This window comes from Oncorhynchus gorbuscha, linkage group LG22 (assembly GCF_021184085.1).
Source record: "Oncorhynchus gorbuscha isolate QuinsamMale2020 ecotype Even-year linkage group LG22, OgorEven_v1.0, whole genome shotgun sequence".
NCBI lineage: Eukaryota > Metazoa > Chordata > Actinopteri > Salmoniformes > Salmonidae > Oncorhynchus > Oncorhynchus gorbuscha.
The window spans coordinates 35,488,998-35,501,497 of NC_060194.1; the positions used below are offsets into that span (position 1 = coordinate 35,488,998).

Below are 12,500 nucleotides of genomic sequence, written 5' to 3' on the forward strand. Positions count from 1 at the left end.
ATATGTAGACACACACACATAGACAGAGACAGACACATGTAGACACACACACACACATAGGCAGAGACAGACATATGTGGACACACACACATAGGCAGAGACAGACACATGTAGACACACACACATAGGCAGAGACAGACATATGTAGACACACACACACATAGACAGAGACAGACACATGTAGACACACACACATAGGCAGAGACAGACACATGTAGACACACACACATAGGCAGAGACAGACACATGTAGACACACACACACATAGACAGAGACAGACACATGTAGACACACACACATAGGCAGAGACAGACACATGTAGACACACACACATAGGCAGAGACAGACACATGTAGACACACACACACATAGACAGAGACAGACACATGTAGACACACACACATAGGCAGAGACAGACACATGTAGACACACACACATAGGCAGAGACAGACATATGTAGACACACACACACAGGCAGAGACAGACATATGTAGACACACACACATAGGCAGAGACAGACACATGTAGACACACACACATAGGCAGAGACAGACACATGTAGACACACACACATAGGCAGAGACATACATATGTAGACACACACACACAGGCAGAGACAGACATATGTAGACACACACACATAGGCAGAGACAGACACATGTAGACACACACACATAGGCAGAGACAGACATATGTAGACACACACACATAGGCAGAGACAGACACATGTAGACACACACACATAGCTGCATTTTTAGGATTTGCACATATGAGGAACATGTTTTAACAGGGTCTGGAAAAAGGGCGTTCTAGAAACACATTTCATGCAGTTCTACTTCATATACATGATTGAAGACATTAGCAAATTATTCTTTTTAAACACACAAATGGCCAAATGTAGGCTACTGTGCAACTCGCTTTAAAGGTAGGATGCAATTTATAATAATTCGTTTTATTATTATTATTATTGTATATTATTATTATTATTGTATATTATTGTTATTATTGTAGGCCTATTCATTAATCTAAACCAGTTATTTAAATATTCAAAACGTGTTTTGTTTCATTCTGTTGAGATTTGGCTAAATGAAGTTTGATCTGTGTTTTCTTACTTAGTTTAAGATAGGCCTTTTGTAAGATAAATATCATTAGTCTATTTCTGTCATTTGGGTATGGTATGCTCTAGCCTTTCTTGTTAATATAGTTAGAAGCTATGGTGAAGGTTTGGTGTGGTTATTAGCCTGTTATACTGCAGGCGTATGACGGCAATTCACTTCGACAGTTGAACTTGAGGTGAGGAAGAATGTTTTAGGCCCACCAGGGTTACTCTTATGATCTAACAATATAATACTTAGATTTATCTTTTTTTTAAATCTGATTTTAAAAAATTGCAAACAAGCCTCCTTTAGCCTCCTTCTGTATGACTATATCTGTGTGCTCGATATTTAGTTTGAGATGGGTTATAAGTAGGCCTTTCATGAAATAAATATCATTAGCCTATTGTTGTAATTTGTAGGGTTAAGTAGGTACTAGCCTGTCTATGTTTAAAGCAGTTCACAAGTGTTTTGTTTCATTCTGTTTCATTTTGTTGGGACAAATTAAGTTCCAACTGTAAACTAATGTTGTGTTTGCTGAGATATAATACGCTGCTTTTATTTTCCCTATAAACAAGGTATTGACATTAATTTAAGGTAAGGAAGAAGGTTTCCGGCCTACCAGAGTTACTTCCATAATCTAACAATATAATGCTTATCTTTATGAAAAAGTTATTATGATCGAAAGATAATGAATTAGCCTCCTTCTGTACGCCTATATCTCTATAGCAGACGCAGTAGCCATCTGTATCTGGCAAAGCTAAAGAAATGCATGTTGGTGTTGTTTGGATATGCTACACATCGAAACACAACGAATAGTGTTTTAAAAATGTGTTCTAGGCTGCTTGTAAGGATGTAATGTGGATGATTTGGCCAACATCCCTGGTTTATTGATGGCGCTGGCTGTGTGGGTGGACACCCTGATCACATCCCTGGTTTATTGATGGCGCTGGCTGTGTGGGTGGACACCCTGATCTCATCCCTGGTTTATTGATGGCGCTGGCTGTGTGGGTGGACACCCTGATCTCATCCCTGGTTTATTGATGGCGCTGGCTGTGTGGGTGGACACCCTGATCTCATCCCTGGTTTATTGATGGCGCTGGCTGTGTGGGTGGACACCCTGATCTCATCCCTGGGTTATTGATGGCGCTGGCTGTGTGGGTGGACACCCTGATCTCATCCCTGGTTTATTGATGGCGCTGGCTGTGTGGGTGGACACCCTGATCACATCCCTGGTTTATTGATGGCGCTGGCTGTGTGGGTGGACACCCTGATCACATCCCTGGTTTATTGGTGGCGCTGGCTGTGTGGGTGGACACCCTGATCACATCCCTGGTTTATTGATGGCGCTGGCTGTGTGGGTGGACACCCTGATCACATCCCTGGTTTATTGATGACGCTGGCTGTGTGGGTGGACACCCTGATCTCATCCCTGGTTTATTGATGGCGCTGGCTGTGTGGGTGGACACCCTGATCACATCCCTGGTTTATTGATGGTGCTGGCTGTGTGGGTGGACACCCTGATCACATCCCTGGTTTATTGATGGCGCTGGCTGTGTGGGTGGACACCCTGATCACATCCCTGGTTTATTGATGGTGCTGGCTGTGTGGGTGGACACCCTGATCACATCCCTGGTTTACTGATGGCGCTGGCTGTGTGGGTGGACACCCTGATGGGTTATGCACCCAACACATATGGATGACAGGTACATTTCTCAAATGTCTGATGAATGAAAGTCTTGCCAGTCATTTGTCCGGTGCCAAACGTTCCTAACAGAAACCCTGAAATATAGTGTATAGTGTGTATAGTATGGGCTACAGTAGGCTACAAAATAAACTTTCCAGTGACCCTGACTCACCCAATGTTGAAGATGAAGTCAGCATAGGCTACTCACCGGTGATAGCCGATGCACTTGTGCCAATATCTCAAGATAAGCTGCTCTTCACTCAGAATTGCTCAAAATAAAAAAATTGTTAGCTTCTACGGAAATATTAGTCTTCTCTTTTCAGCAGTAGGCATTTGCTTTCAAAACAGTAGGCCCATGTTTTTCTCACGATTGTATTTTGAAATTTATGAAAGGCAAACTGACAGCCGCAACCAACCATAGAAATATAATACATAGATGGCAGTTCCCATTCAAGTCAGGACTGCAGCCAATGTTAGTGTACCTATGAGTTTAACAGTCAAAGTGGCAGTGTAAGGGGTTCCAAAAACTACTATGGATTATATCTATGGCAACAACAAGCTGTTCTATATTTGACCTGTCTGGTGCCCAGTTTGTGGCCTTCCAGACTATAAGTGCTTATGATAAAACTTCATCCACAGCTATTTCTTTGAAATAATGCTCTTCGGTGGAGTTTTTAGAATTATTTGATTTATATCTGTTCAGATTTAAATAATTTTACCAAAATGATTTCAATTTAACAGGGGGTGCTGCACCACCCCCAGCAACCCTACCTCCCACCGCTATGCATACCCCCCTCACCCTGATAACCGTCCAGGTTGAGATCTCCCAGGTTTTCTACAGCCAGTCCGAACATGGAGTCCTGAGGTCCGTCTATCCTGGTGGGTGTGAGCTTACTCCAGACTCCGCCCTTGTTAATATAGGCATAAATAGCTCCGCCCACCTTTCCATCCTTCTCAAAGAACTGAGGGGCTCCCACCACGATATCCTGCCACCTAGAGCAAGAGAGAGACAGAGAGAGAAAGATGACTTGGAGAAATATGTTGTCTCAACAAGGAACTAATTGTCTCATCTCAAAGATCGTCTGAGAGGCTCAAACCATAATATCCCTCACTGTGCAGAGAGAGAACCCATGATATCCCTCACTGTGGGAGAGAGAACCCATGATATTCCTCACTGTGCAGAGAAAGAACCCATGATATCCCTCACTGTGGAGAGAGAGAACCCATGATATCCCTCACTGTGGAGAGAGAGAACCCATAATATCCCTCACTGTGGAGAGAGAGATCCCATGATATTCCTCACTGTGGAGAGAGAACCCGTGATATTCCTCACTGTGGAGAGAGAGAACCCATGATATTCCTCACTGTGGAGAGAGAGAACCCATGATATCCCTCACTGTGGAGAGAGAGAACCCATGATATTCCTCACTGTGGAGAGAGAGAACCCATGATATTCCTCACTGTGGAGAGAGAACCCGTGATATTCCTCACTGTGGAGAGAGAGAACCCGTGATATTCCTCACTGTGGAGAGAGAGAACCCGTGATATTCCTCACTGTGGAGAGAGAGAACCCATGATATCCCTCACTGTGGAGAGAGAGAAACTGACCATGATATTCTGTATTTGATGGATAGATGGACAGGGGAAGTGCAGTGTATAGATTTGCCTTATTGATGAAGGGAGAAACATTTGAGAAGACAGACATTTGATTTCCATAGGCGGGCATGTTTTTTCACAGGACCTCCTATTTGCAACTATTTTATGGGTGTAATAGTAAAGACCATAGGCAGCTCACGTTTCAAGTTTGGGGAAGCTTACAATTTCTTCTACCCTTTCCATCGATCTGCGTGACAGTTATGATTATTTTTATATGCTAATTTTCGTGGAACAGTTTCATTTTCAATAATAACATTTTTGTCTCTCAAACTCATTGTCATGTGGTTAATCATAAAAATCTGAAGTAAAATGATAAAGAGTCGTTAAGTTAAGCTAAGGCCGAAAGCACCAGAGTCTGCCATATGGACAGCTCAAGAAATGAGCTCATAAAACTCAGAGATAGCCTACAGTATAGGCCAATGCAGCAGTAGGCCTGCATCCACCTACAGTGGGGCAAAAATGTATTTAGTCAGCCACCAATTGTGTATGGTCGTTTTGTTCAATAAATTCCTTCTTTATATCTCCAAAATGTTTGGCCCGTTTATTCAGAAATACACCGGTTCCAACTCGCCCAACATGACTACAAATAAGTTACCTGTAAACTTGGTCCAAACATTTCAAACAACATTCATAATCCAACCTTAGGTATCCTAAAATGTAAATCATACATACAATTTAAGACAGGATCATCTGTTTTCAATACTGAAGAAAAATACCACGGAGCAATCTCCTGTGTACGCGCAACAAAAGACTTGAGCCCTTCAGAGTGACACTCAAAAAGAACAGCCGTACTTCTTCATTCCTGAAAAGAAAAACATCAACCAATTTCTAAAGACCGTTGACATCTAGTGGAAGCCATAGGAACTGTAACAAGGGCCCTTATAAATCAGGATTCCCAAAGAAAACCAATAGAAAACACACACAAAAAAAATCCCTGGATGGATTGTGCTCAGGGTTTCGCCTGCCAATTCAGTTCTGTTATACTCACAGACATTATTCTAACAGTTTTAGAAACTTCAGAGTGTTTTATATCCAAATCTTCTGGGCCTGAGTAACAGGCAGTTTACTTTGGGCACACTTTTCATCCGGACTTGAAAATAGTGCCCGCTATCCCTAAGAGGTTTTAACTTGTTTCTCAGAAGTGTAGCAGGTTCACCTCCTGATGAATTTTATCGCTTATTAACGTGTACTAATACCTAAAGTTGCATTTCAAAAGTATTTCGAAGTGTTTTGTGAAAGTTTATCGTCGACTTTTTTAATTTAAAAAAATGACGTTACGTTATGAAACGCTCTTTTTTTCCGTTTATCATACAGTCTACATAGAACGATATCTAGGCTATATATGGACCAATTTAATCGGAAAAAAAGACCCAATAGTGATTATGGGACATCTAGGAGTGCCATCAAAGAAGATGGTCAAAGGTAATGAATGTTTTATATTTTATTGCGCGGTTCGTGTAGCGCCGAATATGCTAATTATTTTGTTTACGTCCCCTGCGGGTCTTTTGTGGTGTTACATGCTATCAGATAATAGCTTCTCATGCTTTCGCCGAAAAGCATTTTAAAAATCTGACTTGTTGCCTGGATTCACAACGAGTGTAGCTTTAATTCAATACCCTGCATGTGTATTTTAATGAACGTTTGAGTTTTAACTAATACTATTAGCATTTAGCGTAGCGCATTTGCATTTCCAGAGCTCTAGATGGGACGCCTGCGTGCCAGGTAGGAGCAAGTGGTTTTAACAGAAATTCATGTAACCAAATGATCGGGGAATTAACGGTACATTTACTAGGCCTACTGGTGACATATGTAATGGGGAATTGATATGAAATAAGCAATCAAAGGGAAAACAATTCACACAATGAAACAATGAAGGCTCAAGAATTGGCGGGAGACAGCTGAGTGCATTCTGGAGAGAGACGCTGTCACGACTTCTGCTGAAGTCGGTTCCTCTCCTTGTTTGGGCGGTGTTCGGCGGTCTTCTAGCCATCATCAATCTATTTTTCATGTTCCATTTGTTTTGTCTGGTTGTCGGTTTCAATTCCCTAATTACATGTTGTATATGTTCCCTCTGTTTCCCCCATGTCCTTGTCGGGAATTGTTTATTGTAAGTACGTGTGCTTTATGTGACTGGTGCGATACGGGTGTTTTGTTACTTTTGTATGCCGGCAGTTATGTACATTAAACGTCTCCGGCTATTTACCAAGTTCTTCTCTCCTGCGTTTGACTTCCATGCCACCAGTTACACAACCCTTAACAGACGCGCCATATCTTCGCCACACACCCCTCTCCTCCTCGTTGCAAATGTCTTGATTATGCTCAAGACACATTATCTACCACAGATTTGAGATGCTTTTCACTGACAGCCACAACTCGATCGGCTAGGTATATTGCTATTCACAATGCCCAAATAGCGGGATTCCCAAATAAGCATAGCCTTACACACTTGTGATTTGAAACAATCCACAGGTATTATTAAAAACAAGCTAATGAGCCTCTGCGGCTAAGTCATGCTCTCTGGTGAAGTATTTTGAATGTTTTTACTTGGACCGTAGTAATTATATAAATCAATTTACTTTAGGGGAAGCCATTAACCTAACAGTGCACTGTGTACCCTGCCAACTTTCCTTTTAAATTCGCAAGAGTGTGAAACCAAAAATCTGTATATAATAACAAGATGCTCATGTTTCCGCCCTAACAATGGGAGTTGTTGTCCCAAAGGCAGGAAGGCAGGCGACAAATTTGGGTCTGCATATTATACCGATAGGAACGCATTGGACTTATTCTGAAAAGATTTTGGCGAGAGTGAGCCCTCTCACTTCACCTCTTCCTCTCTGCTGAAACTCTCTCACCGGAGAAAGCATCAGAGTGAGCAAAACAGCGCCCCTCTGTGTTACTATATGTAGCCCATGTATCTGATTCTGTCTGGTCAGAAATAGTATGACATGCCATAATCTTCTACACATACTGAGACAGAGGGGCGCTGTTTCGCTCGCTCGGATGCTTTATCTGAGATTGAAGCTTCTTTCTGTCGGCATGAGTCTCGGTCAAATAAATGATCAATATTCAATATGTTATTTGGACAGGCAAGGAGGTACGGTAGGGCGGACCAGGTCCCCTAAGCCCCGCCCATTACGCCGGCCCTAGAAATAGTATCATGGTCTTGTCTTCTCATACCCGTCTCCAGTGAGATCCACCACAGTGAGGTCGTAGCCGAACGATGAGGCTAACCCCTCCCCTTCCAGGATGTACTCTGGTGACAGCATGGAGGACTCATCGGACTCCTTCTTTAGCAACACCACCTCTCCGCTGTGATGGGCTCTCGGAGCGCCTGCAACCACTGTCAGCTGACCCTTCTTAGTGATGGCCTTCCCTGAGTCCAAAGAAAAGCCTGATAGGAGAGAGATAATTCACCAACCAATCAATCAACCCGTCAGTCAATGTATGTCCACATAAATACAGACATGTTTCAGGTGAGATGGTGCTATACTAAATGTTTGATGCACTGCACGGTCACAGATATGGATGGAACACTGATTGAGTTTACACAAGCAGCCCGATTCTGATCTTTTTTCCACTAGTTTGTCTTTCACACCAGAACTTTTCACATCAGCTCTTTTTCAGAGCTGATCTGACTGGTTAAAAGATGAATTTATGAAGAAAATAGCAGAATTGGGCTGCCTGTGTAAACGCAGCCAGTGGCTGACTGTGGCTGTAGATGTAGATGGACAGGCAGTAAAAGGTAATGTGATAATAATGTTGTGCTGCCGGGCATGACACAGCATGAAGGGACCAAACCAAACAGAAACACTAACAAACAGCACCTGGACTTGGCATCACACCAACTCATTCCCAACACCACTGATGACACCAATATGTTACATTCGGATCGGCCAAAGCTAGGCCTTGTACAGGTTCACTGATTTCTCCATCATATATCTATACCTATTCAAGCCCAGTTGGTTGGAAGTGGATGTAATATATGCCATTTAGCAGACGCTTTTATCCAAAGCGACTTACAGTCATGTGTGCATACATTCTACATATTGGTGGTCCCGGGGATCAAACCCACTACCCTGGCGTTACAAGCGCCATGCTCTACCAACTGAGCTACAAACTAGTAGATGTGAGTTATAGCTCTGATTATCTGCACCTCACCTATCTCAGGTCGATGCTCATGACGAGCACAATGTTCCACTGTGCATGATGACGACAAGGGCACGGAGTTAAATTATTGGCTCTCGAGTGCATGATGTCATCATGCAGGTAGTCTTACAATTCTAAGTAGCTATTGGCTGTCACATCAGTCTCCATAGCAACCTGGGAAGGAAGTGACTTGTACACAAACGGTTCACGCTGGAGCTGGACACATTGGTCATGAAGAGCACACATTGAGGGGGGAGAGGAGGGAGCCAGAGAGGGATGAGGGATGGGGTACCTACCCAGGTAGCTGTTAGGGGGCACAGGGACCAGGTCTGGGTTTAACTGGTTCTCATCGCCCACCTCATAGGGCCCATCTTTATACGAACGCATCTCCAACAGAGTGCTGTTCTTATGCTCTACTCTCACCATACCTGGAGGGAGGGAGGGAGGGAGGGAGGGAGGGAGGGAGGGAGGGAGGGAGGGAGGGAGGGAGGGAGGGAGGGAGGGAGGGAGGGAGGGAGGGAGGGAGGGAGGGAGGGAAAATGAGAAGAATAAATGAGAGGAGGATGAGGATGAGGGATAGGAAAGTGAAGAAAGGGGGGATGGAGATGAGAAGATGAGGACAAAAATCTCAACACAAGCGTATAATAAATGGAAAAGCATTTGATAAATAAATAACACACAATAAATAAATAACACACAATAAATAAATAACACACAATAAATACAATATATGAATCATGAGCTGAAAATAAAAGTTAAAAAGTAATGTACATGTTGATGTGACCCTAATCAAAATTCTACATTTTATCATTGTGGTTTTGCTTGCAGCAGAGGTCACTGTGGTTAATACATTTGAGCATGATTAAGAGAGGAAGGGCCCATGCGGACTATGCTAATCTGCCTAACCCTAACCTCTGCCCCTCACCCTAACCATACCTCTAACACCTGACCCAGACATAACCCTGACCTTATCCCCTAACCTTACCCTGACCCCTAACCCTACCTCTAACACCTGACCCAGACATAACCCTGACCTTATCCCCTAACCTTACCCTGACCCCTAACCCTACCTCTAACACCTGACCCAGACATAACCCTGACCTTATCCCCTAACCTTACCCTGACCCCTAACCCTACCTCTAACACCTGACCCAGACATAACCCTGACCTTATCCCCCAACCTTACACTGACCCCTAACCCTACCTCTAACACCTGACCCAGACATAACCCTGACCTTATCCCCTAACCTTACCCTGACCCCTAACCCTACCTCTAACACCTGACCCAGACATAACCCTGACCTTATCCCCTAACCTTACCCTGACCCCTAACCCTACCTCTAACACCTGACCCAGACATAACCCTGACCTTATCCCCTAACCTTACCCTGACCCCTAACCCTACCTCTAACACCTGACCCAGACATAACCCTGACCTTATCCCCTAACCTTACCCTGACCCCTAACCCTACCTCTAACACCTGACCCAGACATAACCCTGACCTTATCCCCCAACCTTACACTGACCCCTAACCCTACCTCTAACACCTGACCCAGACATAACCCTGACCTTATCCCCTAACCTTACCCTGACCCCTGACCCCTAACCCTACCTCTAACACCTGACCCAAACATAACCCTGACCTTATCCCCTAACCTTACCCTGACCCCTAACCCTACCTCTAACACCTGACCCAGACATAACCCTGACCTTATCCCCTAACCTTACCCTGACCCCTAACCCTACTTGAAGGTAACAGTGCTCACTGTTGACCCTAGTGGCCGGTTTCCACATCATCTCCCAACGTCCTCAGACACAATACTGACTTGTATCACAGGTGACATGCCTGTGAATACTGCATTGTTGGGTAGGCCTTGCAAGTTAAGCATTTCATTTTACTTGTGCATGTGACAAATACAACTTGAAACCCTGAAAGCTATCTGATCTTGTCTAGGGTTTTGAATCCAGGAATACACACTCACACGCCACACCCCTACCTTTCCAGTCATATGCTCCAGGAGCTCCAAACACTAGGTATTCATAGTCCCTAGTGAAGGTGGCAGACAGACCCTGTTGGCATGAGCCAAACCTCTCATGCCCGCGTGCCCGCCCCTCACAGAACCTCCAGTTCCCTCCATCCTCATCAGACCGGGCATTGATTGTCAGGTCCTGGCTCAGCACGTAACACCTTCCTGTGATGTCCCGAGACTCCTGGGGCGTGTTCACAAACAGCCGCAGCTGGTAGCGGTGGGCACACGTCTGGAGAGAGAGAGGAGAGGGATTGGTTAATGGAGCTGTCAGTCAAGTCAATGGCCAATCAGTTTGAAAGTGCACACACACTTACCACAATCTTTCCTCCTGGTCCCTGGCTGTTCACTGTTACACCCATCCACTGGTTCTCCTTGCTCTCAGCATTCAGGTTCTCTACACACACAAAACCATCATCAAATCTTAATGATTCTGCCAACAGACGATTTCCTTGGAAGGATCTGTGTAGACAGATGAAGACAGAAAATAAGTGTGTGTTCATGTGTTCAGAGGTGAGCTCACCATTGTTGTCAAGCTCCACGCGGTTACAGCTGGAGGAAGTGGTGTCACAGTTGTAGAGTCCTCCTGTGACCTTTGACTTCTGACCTCCCAGAGCTTTGGCCCTCGGAGCACCAACAAGCAACCTGTAACAAACACCACAACGCCATGTTAGGATACAGGAAACAAACACGCACACATGAGACACACAGACACACACTCAATGAGGACTAGCCTTTCAATAGTCCTCTCAATGAGGACCAGCCTATCAACAATCCTCTCAATGAGGACCAGCCTACCAACAGTCCTCTCAATGAGGACCAGCCTATCAACAGCCATCTCCACTCCCCTCCCTTCATGCACACACACACACACACACACACACACACACACACACACACACACACACACACACACACACACACACACACACACACACACACACACACACACACACACACACACACACACACACACACACACACACACACACACACACACACACACACACACACACACACACACACACACACACACACACACACGGTCCACTATAGCCATATGTAGCACAGGGTACATTGATAGGGCAGAGAGACATTTATCCTACCTACTTACAGAAAGTGTGTTTACATGTTTTATTTGTTAATATCACCAGATAGGTGCAGTGGAATGTCTCGTTCGGATGAAGATATAAGACATTAGGTCATTTCGTCAAACTTGTGAAGCTTCTATGTTTATCAGTTGCTCATTCAACGTATTTGCTGCTACTTTACTCTAACTGTTTTTAACCATTTTCCTTCCTGAGTGTTTTACATTCCCTGAGATCAACCAGAAATATTTACATTCCCTGAGATCAACCAGAAATATTTACATTCCCTGAGATCAACCAGAAATATTTACATTCCCTGAGATCAACCAGAAATATTTACATTCCCTGAGATCAACCAGAAATATTTACATTCCCTGAGATCAACCAGAAATATTTACATTCCCTGAGATCAACCAGAAATATTTACATTCCCTGAGATCAACCAGAAATATTTACATTCCCTGAGATCAACCAGAAATATTTACATTCCCTGAGATCAACCAGAAATATTTACATTCCCTGAGATCAACCAGAAAATTTATTTGAGATCAACCAGAAATATTTAAGAGCCAGAAATATTTACATTCCCTGAGATCAACCAGAAATATTTACAAGGCCAAATATTCCCAGATTTTCATAAAAAGGTCTCTCGTTTCTGCATCACCAAATTTTGCATAATGCAAAAAGGTGTTGGGTAGGTGCACTTTGGGTCTGGAGGGCAGGGAGCATTGCTCTGACACTTCTCACAATGGTGCTCCTTTAGTAAAGTTCACATGCTGATTAATTAGTGTTAGTTTAGTA

At 43.9% G+C, this 12,500-nt stretch overlaps 1 protein-coding gene across 1 annotated transcript in view; it reads right to left on the bottom strand.

Annotated features, from left to right (window-relative positions):
- LOC124009405 (integrin alpha-6-like) overlaps positions 1–12,500 on the bottom strand; it is a 33,654-nt gene that overhangs the window by 10,817 nt on the left and 10,337 nt on the right. The window contains exons 2-7 of the mRNA XM_046321223.1: positions 11,135–11,256; positions 10,929–11,008; positions 10,582–10,843; positions 8,880–9,011; positions 7,615–7,828; positions 3,581–3,774 (exon numbers count right to left, since the gene is read on the bottom strand). Coding sequence (XP_046177179.1) covers positions 3,581–3,774; positions 7,615–7,828; positions 8,880–9,011; positions 10,582–10,843; positions 10,929–11,008; positions 11,135–11,256 — 1,004 coding nt within the window. The remainder of the gene's footprint in view (positions 1–3,580; positions 3,775–7,614; positions 7,829–8,879; positions 9,012–10,581; positions 10,844–10,928; positions 11,009–11,134; positions 11,257–12,500) is intronic.